General features: G+C 33.8%; 1 protein-coding gene across 1 annotated transcript in view; it reads right to left on the reverse strand.

Moving 5' to 3' along the window:
- Positions 1–221: 221 nt before the first annotated feature.
- The window catches only part of Ypel1 (protein yippee-like 1), a 45,821-nt gene continuing 22,096 nt past the window's right edge, over positions 222–23,946 (reverse strand). Inside the window, exons 2-5 of the mRNA NM_001184922.1 lie at positions 21,144–21,499; positions 4,174–4,217; positions 2,863–2,971; positions 222–1,411 (exon numbers count right to left, since the gene is read on the reverse strand). Of these exons, the coding sequence (NP_001171851.1) occupies positions 1,319–1,411; positions 2,863–2,971; positions 4,174–4,217; positions 21,144–21,245 (348 nt within the window). The 5' untranslated portion in view covers positions 21,246–21,499 and the 3' untranslated portion in view covers positions 222–1,318. The remainder of the gene's footprint in view (positions 1,412–2,862; positions 2,972–4,173; positions 4,218–21,143; positions 21,500–23,946) is intronic.

Raw genomic sequence — 23,946 nt, forward strand, 5'->3', positions numbered from 1 at the left:
GTCAACAAAAAATTGATTACATAACAAAATAATTCAAATCACTGATTGTCATACCATAGGGTACGAATAAATACAAAACAGAAAGTTCTGACATTTTTTTCTTTAGATCAAACCACAAGACAAATATGACCTCGGGAAAAAAAAAAAATATCCTATATTGAAACACACCGACATTGGTAACATGGTCAACACTATATCTAGGTAGCATTTGTTTTAGTTTTAAAAAAAAAACATTAAGCCAAACACAGAAATGTTAAATTCTTCACCACTGAGATTTGGTCCAGAGATAAAAGAAAAAAATATAGAAGGTTATACCATTCTACTATGGGGTTCATTTTTTAGAAACCTGTCTGATACCATATTTGTTCTATTATAATTGCATCTCTAAGAAACCAAAATCTTAAAATATGATTTAATTTGATGAGATATACCTCTGTCATCCTTGTGAGCATATAAGCGACTAAAAGAACAAATACAGTACCAAACGTTTTTTTTATAATTTTCGAAAGATAGAGAAATGTATCAAAGGGTTAAAGAAAAAACATCATAATTTCTTTTCAATGATGCTGTGGTGTAAATGTTTTTTTTTTTTTTTCACATGTGGAATTTCAGTGAGATTACTCCATGAAATCTGTAAATCTATACGAGTCAGGTAGCTATAGCTTTATAGGGTGTGTTAAGAAATCAAACTATTGATTACCATTTCAGTCGATATGACTTCACCGCTATGGGGCAACTTGAAAGGAGTATCCAAACCACAATCGTTTCGACCAATCCAGGTAGTTTGCGTTTTCCTTTTGGTGAATGACAACATCTTCCTTACATTTCAAGGGAATCGTTTGTGTAGCTCATCTTCAGCTATTTCTATAAATAAACTCGCTTCTCGTTTGACATTCTCGTAATGTCATCCTTAAACACGCCCCCATACATATATAAACACAAATATATATATATATCACTTTTTTTTTCAATTAATCACTTTTTGTTTGAAATTTTCATAAATAAGAAAGAGGTTTTAAAAACTTCACATAAATAGAACTTTTAGCAAAAAAAATGTCTTTCTTTAGTTCCACACAATTAGGCACAGCGAACGTTACCAAGTTGTTGGGGAAAAAAAATATATACGAATGAAGTCCAGTCGATATCGAGTCTTTACAGCAATGTTACGGACATCATCAAGAGAACCACCAACAGACAGACAACCATCAGTGAATTGTTTCATAGTTTATACACAGAAAATGGCGCTTTCTCACTTTGATGAATGACTGGCTTTTGTTTTTTGAAATCAGTGCAAACACAGATATATTGGTGTTGAGTTTCAAGAATCCCATCCATTGTCCTTGATCATGTGTGCCAACTCGATAATATATTTGCCTTCTTTGTATTTCTGACTTGTTTCAAAGGCATGTTCCTATTCCATGAAAACAGAAAAAAGAAAAGAAGAAAATAATCCACCTGTGAAAAATAATTCTCAGTTTATATTACATTCACTTTAAGGATTGACAATTAAACTTCAGGAAGAAAAATGAAAATTTTTTTTTTTCCAGATTTTAAATATTCATGTCAAAAACATTTCACATGCAAAATGTACATAGACTTCAAGGTCAGCTGACATTCAAGTGATACACAAAAACGTCAAATTTGGCCAAATTTTGTTAGTGGTTGGCTAAATATTACTCCAACGGATCGTTTAGCTGGGAAAGTGTGGTATTTTTTTCCCTAATTCGTGGGAATCTGAAAAACACATTTTTCAACTTGTCTTTTACCGGTATTTAGTTTCATGTTGCATTCAAGATGGCAGCCCCCATATACCTGGTAGTAAATATTGATTAATCAATCGCTTTTATTTTTTTATTATCTTTTGTAAGCCAGCTGACTGGGATAGACTTAACAGTGTCTATGGTTCCCAGAACGAGGGAACTCTCCAAGGACCAGATAATTAATTAATATTATAAATAGCATCTTTTATAGACAAAACTGGGTAGTTTAAGAGATGAATAATACATCATCTGTGTGCCAATGCTGAATAATTCATTATAGATGCAGTACAGTTTAACAAAGGAAATGGGATATTAATTAAAGCTTCAATTTTCATGCAATGCACAATTGTACATGTATGCATTGTATGTTTTGCATGATAATCTTCATCTTTTTTTTTTTATCAGTGTCTTTTTTTAAATGTAGTCTAATATATAGATGTCATGAATGTATCAAAATGAAAACATTCAATTTACTGGTTGCCCCCCTCAAAAAAGACGCTGAAAGAAAATTTGATATTTAAAAGTAGAAACACAGCCCTTTTTTATTTTTAATCAGCATAACCAGTCTGTGAATTACCAATAAATGCACCAGACATAACCATCCTAAGTTATGCTCCACAGAAAATGTGCAACATTGCATGTATTATTCAATAATTAGTAATTTTATGAGGTGCAATTAGTGCTTCCTAAATGTCAATATAAATTTACTGTTGTCAAAGATGGTAAGGGAGTACAAAGGTCAAAATTCAGGCATATATACCTGTCCTTGACAGTCAGATTTTAGGTGGGACAGGTAAATATAAAAATTGGCTGTTCCTGTGGACAGGTTAATAAAGATATCAAGTATTTATCAATAATAGGTGAAATGGGGAAATGGGGAAAACTGAGTTGCTGACAAAGTGTTAAAGCGGGGGAGTCGTCACCTACGTATGCGCCAGTAGGCCATAGCGTGTCATTGTTTACAAACAAGCGTCTACCCATGAGCCTTTGCGTTCTTAGCGCGTGTTGATATGATCGCTTGGGACTCAATTCCCGCACGTGTGCAGGTGACGAGCCTCCGGCTTTAAGGCTGACAAAATTGAGAATGTTACGCAATACTTACGTATTTCCAACCAAGGGTCGTTTTGCAGCATTCGCAGAAAATATCAGCGACAGCATGCAAGCCAGTCAGTAAGACTCTCTCCTCGGCTGGACCACATCCAACATTCACGCTGTGTAGACAAAAAGGTAGCTGTCTTAAAAAAAACAATGCAATGGAAACAAAAATGAGATAAAATACCGCTTTAAATTTTTGGAAAATCCAATTTGGAGACATTCTGTAGAGATTCAAAGTGATGTTTACGTCATTTAAATTCAAATTGAGTCACAAACTGACAGCGAACATTTACTAGTTCACAGTGATATGAAAGGTACACAATATGTAGATGTGCGGGCAACAACAATGCAGTCAGCTGTGTCACATTGGTCAATAGATGCAAAATAACGCAATGTACTCAGATCCAGGGCTGAAAATTAACATTAACCACAGGTACACAGACTACTAACTCTTCTCTTACATGTAGGGCTAATATTTTTCACAATGCGTAGCTTAACTTTGCTATTTAAAATTAATACTATTTTTATTTACATAAACCAATTTGCCATCAAATTTATATGCTCATATTCACAACATTTTACAACATATTAAGTACCTACTAAATTTAACAGACTACATGTTGATGAACAGCGCCCTCTATCAATGAATGACAGGCTATTCTGAACAGTACTAAAAGCAATAAGCAACAAATAATATGAGGTTTCAACAAAAATATTGCAAAGGATGCACAAGGGCAGTATGGTGATCACATCAACCGCCGTGTAGCAGAGGTCAATTCGTTAATGTACTATCTGAGAGCATTCTTTGTGGTATTCTTGTGATAACCTTATTATTACCGGTATACATCTTTTCCCTGCTTGCACATAATTATATGAGAGATTACAGCCCAAAGTGGCAACTAAGAATGTTGTGTTGTGCGAATGTTAAATAAAGAAGACAAACGTATCTAACACCTTTGAACATGTCTGTATAATGTTTTACAGATGGGTAAATCCTATTCTTTTCAGTGTAGACCGTATTTGCTCTATTAGAAGAGCATCTCAACCTAAAACTGCATTTAATAAAGCTATATATGCTAGATGAATAAAATATGACTAATTTTTACTACAATTACCCCCTGTAATTTATCTGTGCACACGTATTATGCACCAGGGCAAATACAGGAACTATGGTTTGAACACAGTCAATTAAAACTTGGGAAACATTAAAAAGCATTTTATGTGAAGTACAAATGCTACTGATTAGTAAATTGTAATTATAGCAGGACAGGTAATGATAATCTGACAAAATTAACATACATGTGTAGAGTATACTTACACTGAATTAAAGAGATAGGCTCTGCCCTGACTGCCCTGGAAAGACTGCAAAGAAAGAAAAAAGAAAAATGGTAATTGGAGATGTGATATGTGTATCGCAAGACTGATTATTTACATTAGAAATTTATTTTCACTGAATATAATATAGTCATTTTGAATTTCCACTGAATGTTGTTGACTGAAAATTTTATAAATATGTATTTTAGCCAACTATTAGGGTAGGCTATTTCGTTTGATGAAATGAGCAACAAGGCTATAATTATAATAATAATGTAGTTAAATTGTGTGTATTGATAACCATGCATTCACAGCCACTTTGGCAAAAATAGCCACATTGTATCCATTCCAATGGCTTTTACAGTTCATGCTTCACAGCATTACTAAGAGCTTTATAAGCTGAAAGTGCAGACACAAGTGCCTTATGTCGCAAGTAATTACATAATATACATGGTAAACTACACTGTCTGCAGAACTGTCTATGCAGTTTTTATTTCAAGAGCTGATAAAAAAAAAAAACATGATGTTTGCATTCCTAGCCTTACTATAAATATCTACATAGGAAACATAAAATAAATAAATACAACATTAGGGCTCAATAAATCACAAATGCTTTCTACATTTTTAATGGTTCATACACTTTTTAATATTTCAGCCGCAAAAAAATTAAATTTGAAGTATTTATTTTTCATAAAAAAAATTTACTACTGTATTCAATAAATTACAAGTGCTTTCTACATTTTAGTGGTTACTTTTTAATATTTTAGTTCCACAAAATTTAAGTGTATTTTTTTTAGAAAATAAAGTTACTGTTCAATAAATTTTAATGATTCATATACATGTACATTTATCAGCTGCATGAAAGTAAATTTAGTGTTTATTTTTCATTAGTCAAGATTGTTTTTTACAAGCTAATGGTAATGAGATCATACATGTGCAATAACATTCCTTATGGACTGGATACGGCTTTTGCGGGCCTAGGTCGTGCGTCGGGAGCAGCCAAGCTTGCGAGGGCCCAGCGTGATACGAGAAATTATTGCCCTGATGTGAGGGCGAACTTCCCATAGCGGTATACAATACAAGGTATATGATAAAGGACATAATGGCATGTATATGTTAATTCTATTGTACAAGTCTAGACACATGTGTTATCATTGCTGTCTTTCTGTGTTATATGTCATTGACCACCATGTTTCGTTGACACGATTCATAGATAGTACAAGGTGCAACCACAGTGGACACATACACAACAAACTATACTATATCCGGCATGGGGAGTGATCATGATATGATAAACATTACCATAATCAGCTTGTATGCAAAAAAGGTCATGCTAATCTGTCTTTGGTTGCACTAATAGTCGAATAATTCACCTGAGGTTAGATTCCATGTCAAAATTGTAAAATAAAACTACAAACCTAATAACGCATTCATACATTATGAAACATGCCACGAACACATACAGTACCGGGGTAACACTACTTGACTACCGGTATTCAGAAAGACGCCATAAATGATAATCATATTACAAAAATGATTATTATATTTTGTTTTCATATTCCGTATCTCTCATCACTTTTTAATAACGTGTCATTATATTCATTCGATTCAAATTATTCATTCAATTACCATCTTTTTCATCATTATTCACGAGTTGCATCATGAAAGGATGAAATACTATGGAGAAACTCTGATATACCTTTCCTTGGAAAAACACTTCATTCACTTCAGAATGTGAACTCTGTGGGAATGGAGAAAATTAGTTTTATGAGGCCAGACTTTTTTAATTCCTTGTTTCTCAAGTTTTTATAAGGCAATTTTTTTTGAGGAGGGCGAAAATAAAATAAAATAAAATCTTTTTTTCCATTAGATTTGTGTGATTATCAAAGAATTGTAAGTTAGATCATTGATCGGAGAGAAGAAATGAAATGAAATAAAATTTTATTCCAGGTATAACCTTGTTTCTCATCTGCGCGAGACTTCAGTACTTTGATCATGATACTCCCACGAAAATGCAACTTGGATTTATTATGCGGCGGGCGGTAAAAAAATGATAAAAATAATATTTTTTTAGCATTTTTTTGAGCTTACAAGTCGTCGGGGCCGCGAGAAATTACACTGAAATGAACTTTTATTTTTATTTCATTTTCGGCTCCAGTTCATTTGGCAGGTTCGCGAAACAAGGGATAATAAAAGTCTGGCCTGAGTGACTAATTTTTTCAGTAGTGTGTATCTTGATTTATCTAGTAGTAACTGTATTTGTGCTGCATCCAGGGTATATGTAGCAAGCACCTAGACAAATTGTTCAGACACTATTGTTAGGGGATATTTTCTATTTTTAGCCAGCAATCCCCCCCAAATAATGAACTTTTCAACAATTAAATGAACATTAGTAAAAAAAAATATACTGTTCTACCTCGAGGGGATTCTTCAGGCAACACACCAAGCAACGTATGAGGTAATGTTGCAATAATAAGGAGCACATGATGGAACTAACTGTGATAATGGGCAAGTATAGTTGCTTGAAAAATCATTATGAGGCAACATTGCCTGACCCGTCTTGCTGATGTAATTATATCAGACACAGCACGAGGCAAATCATGAGGCAATTTGTATTTTTGGTTGGATTTGGGAGTAAACCAATCATACAAACCATCTATGCTATTTTTTAACAGATTTTTCATGTATGTTATAGAGCAAGCATCATATTTGCTAGAAGCACATCTCAAATAGAAATGTAACTAAACTATAAATTGCATTCATTGTGTACTGTATTGTATGAATCATTTTGGCCATATAGACACACCTCTTAAAAGTATATTTGCGCATACGCTTCTGATAGAACACCATGGATAAAGCAAATACAGTATGGTACATGAAAACTGAAGGCATTCCGTTATCTTTTTTAATAATAGTGCAAGTGCTTAATTAAAAATAATTCACCATATTTTATAAATGCAATATTTGCAAAATATGCATTTCTACATAACAATACAGTAATTTATATTGAGGTTGCAGTGACACAGTTTCTGCATGCTTTCTTATCAGCATGCCCTCTATGTTGTTTTAACATGTCACTGATGCAAGGAATTCATGATTACACAACCAGAAAGTATTTTTTTAAGTTTCATTGACGCAAACAAAAACACAATTTACGGAAGAAAAAAAGTACATGCTCTGAAAAAAGCTTTGGTAACAACAAAATATATTGTAATTTATTGATTTTAATAATTGTACATAAATGGTAACAGAATCCTCTAAAATTTGCTAACTGGCGGAAGGGGGGACACCTACATGTAACTATTGTACACACCCCCTTTTCTTGCTTGACAACTGAAATAAGGAGTGTTACTACACAATGTGTAATGCTGCTGCTGATGTCCAAATTGACTCACTCAAATTTCATTTTTCTTGTTTGACCCACAAAAATCAGAAACCAATGATTGTTATAGGGCACATTGTTTCTCATTCATTTTGGGGTCTGAATTTTCAACACAAGTAGACCATCTAGCAGCGTGCTTGAAATGGCCTTGTATTAATATACATCTGCAGACTTGCATTCATACTTGCATGTATACACCAGTAAGAATGAGGAAGTAAAAATCTGAAAAATGCTGGTGATGATATTCAGAGAATGTATTATACTGTATCCATCAGAGACAAACACAATGTGTGAATCAATCAAACAAAACATAGACAAGTTCAGTAGACAGCAACAAACATTGGCACTAAACATAACTCAAACTTACAAATAGCTACGCACCAGAGTAATATGCCACTGTGATATTATTATGTAATGTTTAACATGGAAACTATTTAAATTCATTCTATTTTTATCGCAGTATGCAGATTATTCTAAATCCTGAACTCTAGGGGATCAAGTGTGTATACGGTAATACACATTACATACCACTAAGTACAATCGAAAAACATGCCAACCGTATCGGTCATTAAACGAAGTACTGTAAAATTAGATTGAGTGTATTTTATTTCTCAACAGAAAATCTAAAAACCACATTCAATCCTGTGCAAATATGAGAATGAATCAGAGCTATAATGTGACAATGATTGATTTACAGGTGTATTCATTTTAAAAATAAAACAGTAAGCATAGTACATGTAATTATACATGTAGTATATGGAAATGGTTGAATGGTCACTGACCATGTATACGTGAAAACAGCTGTGATACATATACATACGTGTTATGGGTCCTGCCTAAAACCATATTTATATGTACCATTATATTATATATAAGTACAGTTCAAACTCAACGTGAGACATGATTCAGATCACAGCTAGATTATACCTAATGTACCACATCAGTAAATGTACCTAATGTTAATTGTTTCATCTTGAGAAAACATCACAAGTTCAGTAATTGCATTCAAATACATATTTTGAGCGGTGGGGAACATTTTGATTTATTTTCAAATTTAAAGACATTTTAACAATTCACTGATATCTAAGTCTGACATTGTTACAAGTTATAATCATTATGTTTCATTAACATATCGGACAATTCACACCATATCTGTCCTATTAAGAAGTGCATCTCTAATGGAAATGCATATAAACCAACAACTGAATTTATTATGTATTGGATTTATTCAAATTTTACCAATAGACACACCTCTGACTACTATGTTAGCACATACGCTACTAATAGTTAAAGAAAACTATTTAGAACTCCAAGTAGTATGTGCACAGATACACCATACATCATTGTTGACAAGGAGATAAGACTTTGTAATAAATCAATCTTCACATAAATCGCTAATTACATGTACCAATATATGCTACAGAGCAGGGATCTACTGAGTATAGACTTTGTAAATATATTTGCAGAGACATAATTTCACTGTCATCTTTCTCAATAACCCACGTCTTAGAAAATTGCACTGCTACAAAATTTGATAATTGACAAATTTGACAACTTTGGCAAACAATTTTTTGCGCTGGACACAAATGCCCATATTTGAATATTACTAACTATATTTTGCAAAACTGTATCCCATGTAGACAAAAGCTCAACAAAACTACATACTAAGAATTCTAAACCGTATTTCATGCCTAAATGTAATGTTAAATATCATGTTCACATCTGTTTTATATGTCCACTTTAATCCGATGTAAGAGAAAAGCAGATGTAAACACATTACGACCAGTAAATTATTTGAGTTATAGCCGCCATGCAAGGGAGGTATCAGCACTAGCTTAACTATTATGTAATACTCATACCAGCATAAAACAGGTGTTACGTACGACCACCTAAAAGCGATTAGCTCCATGGTGCGAATGAGTTTATATGTATGTATGTTTAACAATTATGACATTTTACAATGTAATGTTCTCTGAGGTAAAGATGACCGAAAAAAGTACAGTATGCGAGTTACAAGATACGAGTAGCAAGTAGCAAAATGTGATGTATACGAGTGGTAAAAATGGCCAAAACAGCCCGGGAAAACAGGCATATGCAAGGGCGAAATGAGTCATTCTCGAACGCTACAGGTGTTGACACAGAGTGGGTGGTCAGTGCGGGTAGCACTTGCGCGAAATGATGCTAGATCTTGTCGTGAAATAGTATTACATCTACTGCTGAAATGGCACTGGTTTTAGTGAGAAAATGTACGCAAAGCGATGGGCATCGTTATCGCATTGTCATCGCCAACAATGTATCATGTTATTATAGCACTGTGTAATTATTGCCAGATAAATGTTGCATTACAATAAATATTTACGTATAATAGTATCATTTATTCAAATAAAAATATTGAGTGTATGTTATTTTTATTGTTATTTACCTCTATTTTACTTGTCGATTTCTAGTAACCATTCTGATATGCTGTTAAATGTTTATGCAGCAAAATCAACCCCTATTACACAGACGAAATTGGAATGTTTTTACACCAGAGCGTGCAAGTTTCTAAGCTAACGGCGAAACTTGTCTACTGCCTCCATGAATTCCTTGTTCAAAGAATCAAATGGATGAAGATTCTCTGCACACTACTGACATGATATATGTCACCATAATTCTACTATAAATAGGTTCATTAGTCAAACATTTAATTAATATATACAGTGAGGTGAGACCATGTTATGTATAGTTAAACATCTGTATTCATGTCTCTTACAAAATATCTGACAGCCAACTCAATTATTCATTAGAAAGCCAAAAGGTCATATCGAAAATAGTCTCAGTTTACTTTTAGTCACATTGCATTAGAACTCTCTAAGGATCACTGACCACTAAACCGTTAAAAAGTCCCCGCTTGAGGTTTTCATTATAATTTCCCATCAGAACAAAAAAGTTGCTGACAATCCCTGAGTGTCTGATCTTTACTGTCTTGTTTCTTAGGAACCCAGGTATCATGCCGCTTGAAATGTTTTAGTGGGAATACTGTCAGGACTTTTCAGTTAACTTAAGTTCTACCATGCCTTGCTAGAAAATTGCCACGCTTCAACTTTCAAAATACTAAAAGTTAAATGGTATGTGTCAAAGTAGGGAAATTGGGTATGAGGTGAAAATAACAATGTATGCTAAAACTGCAAAGGCTCATGGAAAGGCACATGCAAACAACAATATACTTTGACCGTTCGAGGAGGTGATGACTTTCCTGCTTTATTTTTAGCTACAAAAATTACAACATTGCATTGGTAAGCAAATTATCCACCATGCTTGTAACTTCAGATTGACCTCCAGTGCTATCTCATTCCATGTTTTTCACCCCACATGTTCCTAAGGTAAAAGATATCATGTGTGAATACACTGCCGAAGAGGATTTTATTAGGACAAACATGAAATACATAGGGTTTATGACACATGCATATCTCCACAGTGTGACATAATACAGGTCAGATCAAAAATGCATATCACATATATATTTTGTATGTGCTTCCTAAAAAATCTTAGTGAATTTGAGTAAATAGATCACAAAATGAGCAAAATCGGTACACAGTGCACACAAGGTGTGAAATATAGGAAACTGTTTTGTCACAAAATATGATGTACCGGTATATGATCTATTTGTATTCAATTTTATTTCAGCAATAGTTCTACTTTCAACACTCCATGGTCCCACTATTTTGGGGTATGGAAATCTGCATGTGATAAATAAGTAATTCAACAATAATTTCATTTAGGTTGACGTCAGCAGACACTCATGCCGATGGTTACCATCAGATTAGCACCAATCCTTGCCTGTGGCTTGGAATGATATAAAACGCTGATGCTAATCACTTATGCTAAGCTAATGTCAACCTAAGAGAAACTACCATTGAGAGGTTGTCTGAAAATTGCAGTAGAACATGATTGATTGCATGGTGTGTAAAGATTAAAACTGAGATATAGACAAATAAAATGATAGAAATCAACAGTACTTGGGTATAAGAACCCTGGACTGTTTTTTATTAAATTAGTTCTGAAACGCCTTGATAGCCGAATGCATTATAATGTGAGGAAAACGTAATGACTTTTTTTCATGATGAATTTATCGCATCGTTTTCTCATCATTACCGTTACTCCATTTTCTGAAAAGATTAAGTAACCACGGCAACATTACTGAGCAAGGATGACAAGAGTGACAGATACTTTATGTATGTACATCATGTTTTGCTCTTTAAAAATTGTGAGTGTCATAAGCTGATTGAGAGGAGTGTTACATGACGACGTGCCACAACTACATGTACATCAGCTGCACAGGTTGCCATGGTGAAGATGTCGCAGCTATAGCAACAAAACGGAGATAACAAAAATCTCCAGATATCTTCACCGTTCCCAGGACTTGATATGTAGAGATGTGCTGCATGATTAAGACACATTAAATTACGTACCCCTTGAAGTTGAAATATCTGTCATTGTTATATCCTATGTTACCTGCCTGGGCAGTCTATAAATAGCACATAGTTTACATATTATGCAAGTGAAGCCTTGCACGGAAATGAGATTACTTGCATCAGGCTTTCACCTGAAGGAGCGAGGTTAGACAACGCACCTTGTGTCAATATTCATTAAGTTAAGCGGAGATATAAAGATTTGAACAACCCGAATCCAGAGAACAATATTGCAGTACCTTGACTAGAAGGTCAGACAGATGTCAATACATACACGTACAGGGCTTGAAAACAATTCAAGCAAATAATTTCTGAAAATGTTTAATAGACTTATTGTGAAAGACATATGATTATGAAGGGCATTTATTTATGTATTCAGGTAGGCCATCAAATCAATCAACTCCATGGCCTCCATGGTGAATTTCGAGCTCTGTACTCATACTGACAAGTGTTCATTGGTTAATAATGAAATTATCATCACTTACAGGATGGAGGTCGTTGGGTCATGTCATGTTTGATATGAAATTTATAGCGGCACACACAACGTAACGCAAGTGAAATACATCATTTGTTTACAAAAAGTTCAGACATGCACTGCGTAAGCGACCATCGCCTTATACATGTACATGTATACTGATACAGACAAACAAAAGACCAGCTTGATTGATCTTGGCCAATTTAAATAATGAATAAAATTTCCATTTTAAATACCAGTAGTAGTCTATTGTTTCAAATTTGCAGAATTTCCTCTTTAATTTTGCTTTGCATGAAGCTCAACATATTATTAATGATCCAAGACATGTATCTTTTCTTACAAGTTCAATTCTAAGAGTACACCTTCATATTCCTCTATCAATTGTATAATATTCACAATGAAGTTGAAGCCTCTCGATTGATTCATTTAAAAAAAATGCAATCCCTTTTAGTGGTTAAAATTCAAGTGTGGAGTGACAAGTATTCTAATACAACTAACTCATTAGTAATTTACAATCTTATTACAAATAGGTGATTTACAATTATCCATAATAAGCACTTAGTTGTTGCTGTACTTCATATTACCATGACTAAGGCAATAATTAAAACCTAAGGTCATTCAAGCTATGCAGCTAAGAACTGTGTATGCAACACAGCTGCATTAGGCCAAAGAATTTATAAAGTTTATTTATTGCCTATTCTGTTGCTCAAACATAAACAAAAATGGTCATACAATATTTAAATGAGACTTGAATTGAATTGAATGTAATACGCAGAATGTTTGCCGAATTTGGAAAATTTACTGTAAACATTAACAAGCAGCCTGTCAGCTGAGATAGCTCCGCTGTTGGCAATGCACATTGCAATTAAAGAACAGAAGATATCATTAGAAAATGAACAATATGTATAGTATAAAAGCAACAGGACTTGCTGTTTTCAACAAGAATTCAAAAATATCACTTTTCACCAAAAATAATCATAAAAATTAGATAATTGAAGATATCACAACGAAATTAACAAATCTGAAAGAGGTCCACATGTATTACCTATATATGTAATATCAAAGCAATTGGACTTGCGGTTTTTAACAAGAAGTCGAAAATATCACTTTTTACCAAGAAAGACAAAAATATTCACCAAAATTAAAGAATTGAAGATATCATCATGAAATGAACAAATCTGAGAGAGGTCTACTCAAGGTACATATACACCAAGTATCAAAGCATTCAGGCTTGTAGTTTTCAAGATAAGTCGAAAAAGTAAAACATTGACACGGACGACAACGACGGACAATCAGTCATATGATAAGCTCCGCTCGACAAAGTCGACAGCAGAGCTAAAAAGCTAATCGGCAAACTAGTGAAAAAAAATTATGCCTGATGGAAAAATAAAAATGAAATACAAAATTTAAAATCTATCTCACCCAACCCTACCCTACCCTATCTGTATTTGAAGTGCCTACATGTCATTTGTTTTTGTTGGTCATTGCATCGAGTTGTCATACATACTTTGGTAAGTAATTAATCTAAAATAATAGAAACTTCAATTAAACAACAGATCAATGAACTGGAAAATCAAGACAACTGAAAGCTAAATAGATGGTCCATATAGTTGCAGTTTTTTTATGTAGATTGCCAAATGCATAATGATGTTAACATGTCACTGCTTCCTGCATCATGGGTAATTATATTTCTGTCATTGCAAATAATATTAGTTATTCATCTGGAAACGTGTGTTCAGTTTCTCAATTGCAGACGCCTCTAAGTCAGAAGACTTGCATGACCCGCAGGGAGTATTTAACAATTATACATGCTTTCTATTTCATTTCACATCATGGTTTCTATACAGAGAATTATCTATCATTACACTCTAGCTACACAAATGCTCATTATGTAATACTGTGCATAACTCTGTAGATCTAGTCTGAACTACCTCTTAGCTGTAATAAGAAACTATGAGAGTGCAACTAATATCGAGATTATTGATGCAATACAGCAAATAATACTAAATGGAAAGCCAGTACAGTAGAGTTATCAGTCTACCGGTATATGTAATGGAAGGCTGAAGTATTTTCTTTGAACTGTAAAAATGATCCGAGAAAAGCATTGACCCCTCTGTTTCTGGTAGCCATACATGATACAATAATCAAGTGCATGTATCTAGGACATATTCTCGGAGCTACGTCACAGAACATTTTATGTTGCTGAGTTGCGCACTACTGTTCCATGTATTTCTATGGGGCTCAGCACAAAGTGAATTATATTTTACCAAATTACAAATTCAATAATCACTGTTGATCACATCAATGATGTGCCAGTGAATTAGCACAACTAGTAGCACCATAGGAAATCTTTGAGCATCAATGACAACTCATACTGTCTTAGAGGGCACACTGGTTACAACCAATTTACAATCTTAAGTTATCATGGTACAAGTGTATAATGGTCCAGCTTATTAATTTCCTCCATTCATGGAGAAAGGAATAAATGAATATGAGAACGTGCGATCAGAGGACGCTAATTTACATATACATGTACTAGTACCACTATTTTTGCTATACGAGGTTGAGCAAATAACATAACTATGCACTACATTTAAACATGTAATCTGTAGAAAGCAGGTTGAGGTAACAACATACCAATATTACCGTAACAATAAGAATACCAAAGTAAACTTTTTGCACCTTTTTATAAAATACACTTGTAAAAATTATTTTCGTGTTTAATCACAATTTTGATTGAAACCTGTAGGTACATATATACATTCGCTTCAAAATTCACAAAATTAACATTTGGAAAACTTGGATCTGAAAATTTATGCCATTCTGAGGGTTAAATTTATTAAATTTTGTACGAAATAAGATTTGTTAAGACATAAAGTGAATTAGCCCAAACACCCACAAATAATAAGGTAATCTGAATTGCTCTTTTCAGAAAATTAAAAAACAGGTTTCAACCAATTATCATAAAATATTGTGCAAACATAGGGAATTGAAGGTAATGTGACAAATCTGATTGAAGTCACCCGAGACACCTTAACATGGCATATGTTTTTAATGAGTGTCTTGTATGTTAAGTTGATGAAAGAGAGATGTACAGACAAAAACTGACAACCAAACATAAGATACATATTGTAAGTTCAGAGTCAGCTGACAGAGAAACTGATGATACAAAGTGACCAAAAAATTAAATCATCTGAATTTAATTAGCTCAACTGAAAGAAAGTCTGTTTCAGATATTACATTGATTGTTTTATTCAATTCAAACACTCAAAATCTGCATATGACCAATGACGTGACAAACATGGCATTGACGTCACTGACCACAAATGACACCACCTGTACTTTCTGGATATCCCATTTCAGATGCTTTGTAATCACTTTAATTGACATTTGTAAATCCCTTCCTCATAAGAGTTTATGGTGCAAAATAACTGAAGTGAGAAGTGAAACTGTAGACCATATGATTGTAATTTTGACCTTTGGAACAAAATGTCAAAAGCGCAGCATGTTAGCGAATGCATTCTGATACATACATGTACAGTAAATCATAAAATTCACTGATTTTGATGACTACTGTAGAATACTTTATTTTCGCTTGGAATTTATTTTTGCTGAAAGGATGATTCCGTGAAAATAAAATCCAGCAAATATACTTTTTTTCCTATATTTCACATTAAACTCATCAAAAATCAGTGAAAATAAATTCCATACAAAACACCCAATAAGCCTTTTCAGCGAAAATTAATTCCAGCGAAAATAAAGTATTCTACAGTATTATATGCACAGTACCTGATGGTTGTTGCATGCACCAATGAATTAGGAATGTCGTCCTGACATTCTAGATTTGGGAAAACTACAAATTTTTAAAGAAACTGATTTTAGAAAAAACTAATGCTCCTTCCTGAACTTTTTTTCCGAATTCGAAATTCTGAGCCTAATCATTTCTTGGTACTAAATTAAAGCGTAACTATTGCAACCTTGCCCATTGAGAATCTAGATAATAAATATTAAATAAGTAAGAATTATTAAACATCTGTCACTGCATAGCCAGGTTACCATGTGCCACAATTTTGGCATGATTGCACAGGGTATTTGATTCCTATCATATTAGGAAATGTACATTCGAAATATGGAATGATTACATGGTATTTCCAAAATGGCAGGCACTTTTGAAAACAAAGTTTACAGCAATAATGTTCAAACAAATTGTCATTATTAAACTCAGCTCTGGACTCTCTATAAGAAGCGAATGGTTTGCAAAGACATATAAGACAGTATGTACAAGACTCAGAAAGTATGCGGGCGCATCGACCACCGTCACACGTCGGTTAATACTCTCACTGTACTATCTCGTGTATGAAGATGTTTGGTAACAAATTATTCTCAATCAAAAAACTGTGTATATTAGCATATACTTTAATACATATATTTTTGTTCGCTGAATAAGCAGTGCCTGTGGTTATGTTCACACTATAAATTTACCTTGTTTCTAGCCAAAGCAATTTTGTTTTTTCAAGAGCATAGATCGTCTTGCTCCAAAACATAATGTCTACATGTCACACCAAAATTCATTGTATCAAATGAATTTCACAAAAAATATTCTTGACACTACATTAGTTCTGAATACTATGTTACCGCCCATATAAAATCTATGACATTTATTTACACAGAATGGTCGAAAATCAACACTACTGTAACAGTAAAATTTAACTCTCAGGTGGTCAAGTCAATGTAAAAACACATGTGGCTTACAAGATTATTATGATATTATGATGATGATATAACAGTTTCCATGGTTACTCCCCATTTTTTACAAAAACCATTGTTGCTCAGAACAAAGATCTTGCATTTTCCTCCAATTTCCTCTAGTGGTGTATGTGTCACTTGAAGAATGCACTTGATGTCAGTCAACTGTATTTTAATGCACACATGCTTGTTGAAATAATGTGAACCTAAACAGTCATTAATATTCTCTTCCAGATGTATTCACTAACTCCCATGTGTTAATCTCTGCATCTTATTTCATGCTATTCATCAGTGAAAGCCTGCTTTCATGCCTGTTTAGCAATTCCATACCCCTCACACACACAAGTAAACTTTAATTTATTTTTTTTCAATAATTTGTCAGTACATTAGGCAATATTATAAGACTAAAAAAAAAAAACCAGAGTATGAATAAGATATGAAAAATGTTATCTTTTAGGTTATTTTAACATTCCATATTCTGAGGGACATCCTTGTCCGAACTTCACATTTGTAGCATTCTATTTAAAAGCAAATTGACATCACACTGTACAAATTCCCTACAAACTGCATGGACAATTGGAAAGTATGAAAGCAGTTGGTGAAACAGAAACAGAAACTTTACTTTTAATACTCTATATACTACATGAACAATGTTAGCATAAACACAAACAATTGGGGGAAAAAATTTAAACAACAACATATTTGTTAACAAGTTGGGTTTGTATATTAGTTAATTATTTTTTCCCAATGACACCTCTTCCACAATCAGGCATTTAAGGCAGATACTGTAAAAGGGTTAATTATTCACTGGGTTTTAATTTTGCTTATTTTGCTGACTGGAAAATGCGCTAAATTAAAACCCAATGAATATGTAAAATTGAACATAGAACACATTATTCTAAATGATAATACTTTGAATTTTAAACCTACAGAATATGCCTGAAATGGTAAATCAGCGAAATTTAAACCCAGTGAATATTAGTCATTTTACAGTATGACGATAAAGACGTCACCAGCCGATATAAATATTATAAAACTTTGTCAGCGTGCACTGCGTTAAAAAAGAAATACCACAAATTGCAAGCTATAATGTTCTGTATAATGTCATGTTCTGGACATCAAAGGAAATAATTTTGTGAGTAGAATATAATTTAATAATAATTATAATAAATAAAACATAAATAAACTTGTTTGCATTAAATAAAAGTTTCACTAAAAATATAGTTAGTTAGGGTTAGTTGCCCTACCTACATGGACAGTTTATTCAAATGCAGTATGTCAAGACATTTACATATAATCCCATAATCTATTCTCTCTTAGTTGACATCAGAGAAGGCGAGTGATTACTGTCAGAATTGTGTACCGAACAGAGCCGCAGGCGAGGATTAGTGCTACTTCGGTGGTAATCACAAGAAGAGAAAATATGAGAATACTAGAGAATACATTTATCACATGCATATTTCCACAGAGTGATGAAGCTGGGACTATTATTGAAATGACACCAAATAATGTATTTGTGTGCCTCATATGCTAATTTTGTACCTGTTCATGCCACGGTTTTCTATTTTATGCATAAGCTGTCTGCTCATTTATGACACATGTTCTAATTCGTTGGGATTTTTTTTTAACTGAATAATACTGAATTTAACTGAAAGGGACTGAAAAATAATTTCAAAACATAAACAAAAATTTGCCAAAATTAACCATTTTTATCAGACACTATATAACCTTCAGGTAGCATGTGCAATAAATAAAAAAAAGTTTGGCAGTATGTGATGCCAAACTATGTGATGTACATTTTCGATCTGTCCTGTATTATGTCACACTGCGGAAATATGGACATTACGCATGAGATAATTTCTAATATATCATATTGCTTTTATGCTGCATGATTAAATTATTACTTATAGTTTAATCATAGACTATCACATAAATAATCAAACATCAGGTATTTTATATTTGATTATTAGTGCAAACAAAACACAAATAACAAGATCTGACTTTGCCCCCAACTGACTGGTCATAGGCAGCTAGCTAGATAATGATTTTTTTAATAATAAACATGACCTTGACCCAGTTATATTACCACCTTAATGGAGACTTAGTTAGATTTCAACAACTGCAGTGTGATGAGTTCAACCAAGCCGCAACACTCATTTTTTTTAGTATAACCTTCAATGATCCATACGTCCCACAGGAATGAAACCTAATTACACATGATGGTGACGTCTACTGATTTCAATACTACACTTAGACTACTGATGTCAAAGTGTACGTGTATCACTTTTAATCAATTAAACACCTTCATCACGAGTTGTAACTGCGATAAAAGATGAAACTCTGCGATAAAAACCTTAATGCGAGTTCTCTCGCGGATGAGGTGTGCCTGCATGCATCTCAGGATGTTGATGTGTGCTGTGTTCTCACTCTAGATGCTCCATGTCAACATGTAATCTCATGAGTTGAATGTGTGCGCCTAAATCTAAGTCACAATCTATTTGGTGGAGAATTCTGCTTGATCATTATATGCAAGTGATCATGAATCATAGCAGCAGAGTTGATGTTATCCCAAGTCTTCAGATTAAAAGCTCAATCACCTCAATCACTGAGGCAGAAACGTACATGTATACATGTATGTTCCCAATAATCAGTTTCCCTTTAGTACAAAATCCAAGGATGGAATAGTGACCATTGGGTGTTTCAGTGGCAATATTTTTGTACAAGCATGCCTAATACCCGATTGACACGACACGTATGATAACCAGCCATTTATCAACATAGGAAGGGGTTATCTTTTTAAGAGTCTAAAAGCTTGAGTTTTGAATTTAGCAAAAATATAGACCTTATCTTCTACTAATAGCTAATTATACCATAAAGTATGATTTTGTAAGAGGCACATTCACGAGTCAGGAGACAATTATAACAGTGAATATTTCACCAGGGTCTTTATGACAAGTAGTAAACAACAAGTTTTGTGAAATTTTATTCTAACACCACAAACAATATACATCCGATACACATTTGGCGATGAGCTATTTTCATACATCACACAAATATTAATTTTCAGATTTTTTTTGATATACATAATTACTGGGACTTATTTTTCATTTTAATTACTATTATCTTCTTCAGTCATTCTGCTAGACTATTTCACTATCCACTATTTCAAGTATCTAACATGCTTTCTTTTTCAGAATGTATAATTCATAGGAGGGGCCGTTGTACAAATATAAGCATTATACATGTACAGGGAAGGTATGATACGCATGGCTATGCTAGACAGTACTCTGAATGAACACAGATTATTTTATAAGAGGGGCTGCTATAGACAGCAGAGATTTTTTTAAACAAGGGAACAGGGGCGCAGCGCCCTCATGCTATGGTCATGCGCCCCCTTACCCTGGGGAGCAGATCCTCTGGAAACCATAAAATTCTGATTGACCAAGGATCACATGAGGCCACATTCTTCAGCTGTGACCTGTCTGATAGTAATTTTGGCCCCAAGGAAGTCATAGAATGCTCCATTTTAACTCAGTATTATCACAAACTCGACACCCTGGTAGAGAGAACCCCATCTCCCCCACTTTGTGGCGCCACTGAATTGCAGTGCTCCATCTTGGAGTTTTTTTTTATAGAAAAACCGCTGGACAGTACCCTGAATGAACACAAATGTACTTGTATTTATATGAGCTTGAATTTCAGAGTAAACTCCCTTCTGAGTAGCACATAGAACACATCTGATTAACACACCACTGAACAGTCTCAGCACCTACCCACCCATGAACACACACACAATACACACCGTTGAATAGTCTCAGCAATCACCCATCAACACACGGACAATCAGACACTGATGAACAGTCTCAGCATCCATGAACACACAGAGTCAGACACATCACAGTCTACCTGTTGTTTCTTACCTTCGAAATGAGTTCATCATGATTTGCAAGATGCGCTCTGCAATGCACACAACTGTATTTGCGATGGCACTCCGGTAGATAGGCTTGAAATGTCTTCACCATTTTGACACTTCGTTCCGGCTGATGATCACCTCAGACGCGTTTGGAACATTAAATTGATAAAAATGTTGAAGCGAGCGGGAAAACGTCTCTTATAGTTTTATCAGGTCACTACAACCAGGTCTGATATGTGATATTTGATCAGCCGATGTCTTCTCCCAGCATGTGAGATGACAATGTATTTAGGACAGAGGCAGTTGCTATAACAACAGTCACGAATGTATCACCAATGACGTTAACAGTTCACTAATAGTGATCTGCAAATAAAACACAAAACATTGTCAGGTTCAGCTTTTCCTACACAAAACGATGAGAGACAATTTATCAGTCAGGGAAAAATCAACATTTTTTGCAGAAATTAAAAATTTTCACTTTCAATGTTTCATCTCAATTTGCAAACATTTAATTTTTTGGCAAAATTAGAATATACTCCTGGTAGTATGCAAAAAAGGTCACCATGCTTGTTTACTGTATATGCCTCTGATGATCAATACTGGTGCATATTAAATTACTATTTTTAATAAATTCAAAAAAAAAAATTATTCGTAATACGAGAAATTATGTACATGATAACTGAGCTCCCCTGTTACATGTATAATTGCTTAGAGACTCCCAATTCAAGCACTCTTAGACTTTGATGATAAAATTTCTCATGCATGCATCTGTACTAAAATTTATAATTCGTGTACACTGAATATCATACAGGTCAGTAACTGATCACAATACGAGTCAAGCTTATGGTATCACAGAGAAATATTGATTTCCATAGTATAACCAAATATATTCAAAGGGCACATGCACTTCGTAAATAAATATTATCTTACATCACTGTATCCAATGAAACATGTAATGGTATCCAGATAATTATTGTATTTTCAATAAGTATATGACCAACTATATTCTAGGTGTACAAGCACTTCTCAATAATCGGTATGTGTAATCTCTAAATCACTCATTCACTATATCCATGGAAACAATCAATGGCATCCAGACACTTTTTTAGCGTTTAAGTATTGCTCACTGATCAGGAAAATATTAAATTCTGAAGCTGTGATTTTATCGCATTTCCACCGTATATTTCACAGTAAGATTAAGTTGAAACTTTTCCCAGAATATTGGTATGCCAAGCATTACACAACTCAATGAATAATTTAATCACCTTGTAGAAATCAGATATGACTGTCAAAATACACCCAGATTAAAAATGATGACATGGTTCATATACAAACTTATCAGTAGAAATGCAATGACTGGAAAAAACACAGCAATTCACTTGGCTCTGATCCTAAAAATGTGTTTTTATTCTACACAAGTCCATTTAGTTCAATTCAGACAAAACTAAATTAGGATAAAGTCTTGAGGGAATATATCGTTAATTGTATCTTTCTGTCATATGAAGGCAGCTTTAATTGTATTCATGTACACATGTAGGCAGCCATGAAAGTCTTTCCAGAGGGATTTAGTTTACTAACAAAATAATGTATCTAGATACATGGTAATTATATTAAAGAATCATAATGTAAGTCATCAACATGTATATTCAGGGGGACGTGATGTAAATGGGAAGTTGACATTAGCAAAAATTTAACTATATATTGTGTTACATACATGTACCTTACAAAGTAGCTTTGTCAGTTGTGGCGACAGTATCGGTTGCACATCATTATATACCGTACTCAACCACGTTAGCACCTAACTTAGAAAATCATGATTTTTTTGGGGTTTGGGCGCTTACTGGAGCACCCCTACCGGGAAAGAGCAAATGATAATTTGCAATTAAAGGAATATTATGACTTTGGGGGGAAATAAAATTCAGAAATTAGTTGCGTTGTCATTAACTTTTACAATGAAGAAACAGAAATGGTCACAAAAATTATGCATATTTTATTACCTTTTGTACCTTACATGACACAATTTACCGGAATAATTTTTCCATGTTTGTTTTTTTTCCAAGAATTTTGATCACGATCTGTCGCTAATGGAAAATTATGTAAACTTGGTATAAACTAAAGAAAGTATGGAAATTTCAAAAAATTTGTTTGCGTAATACTCCGATCATCAAAACACTAAAGGCACATAATCACCATCTTTGCCAGCCAAGGTTCATTAAATCAGTCATAGCCTCATCATTATACCATGGCAGAATTTGCACTGTAAACCGATATTTACTGTCAAGAAAATCAAACAACGGACATTGCCCTGATGCGTTTCCATAGTAAATGGAACACAAAGTCCCATGTTATGATGTGTTTCCATTCTAAATTGAATACAAAATCATTTGTTTTTATCTGTTAAGCAACAACTCGATATAGGACAACAAAATCTACGAGTGGGGGAGTAGTCGCCTGCGCATGCTTCATATGACCATAGCGTGTCATTGTTTACAAACAAGTGTCTACCCCTGAGACTTTGTGTTTTTAGCGTGTGTTGTTATCGTCGCTTGGGACTCAATTCCTGCGCGTGCGTAGGTGACGACCCTCCTGCTTTAACCTTTTCACCACCAGATTTCCCTGTACTTTTTTCTTAAATTCTTAAATATTTCTAGAAGTGAACCCTAAAATTGAGCCAACAGACAAAACTTGAGTAATCAAAATATTTTGTTATTTTCGTCCCAATCTTCTGAAATTACAGATTATAAACGAGAATATTTTGAGAATGGCGATAAAAAGGTTAAGGGCACACTAAACTGAATCATTCATTTTAA

This window comes from Saccoglossus kowalevskii, chromosome 16, assembly GCF_978046115.1.
Source record: "Saccoglossus kowalevskii chromosome 16, keSacKowa6.1, whole genome shotgun sequence".
In the NCBI taxonomy this organism is placed as follows: Eukaryota; Metazoa; Hemichordata; class Enteropneusta; family Harrimaniidae; genus Saccoglossus; species Saccoglossus kowalevskii.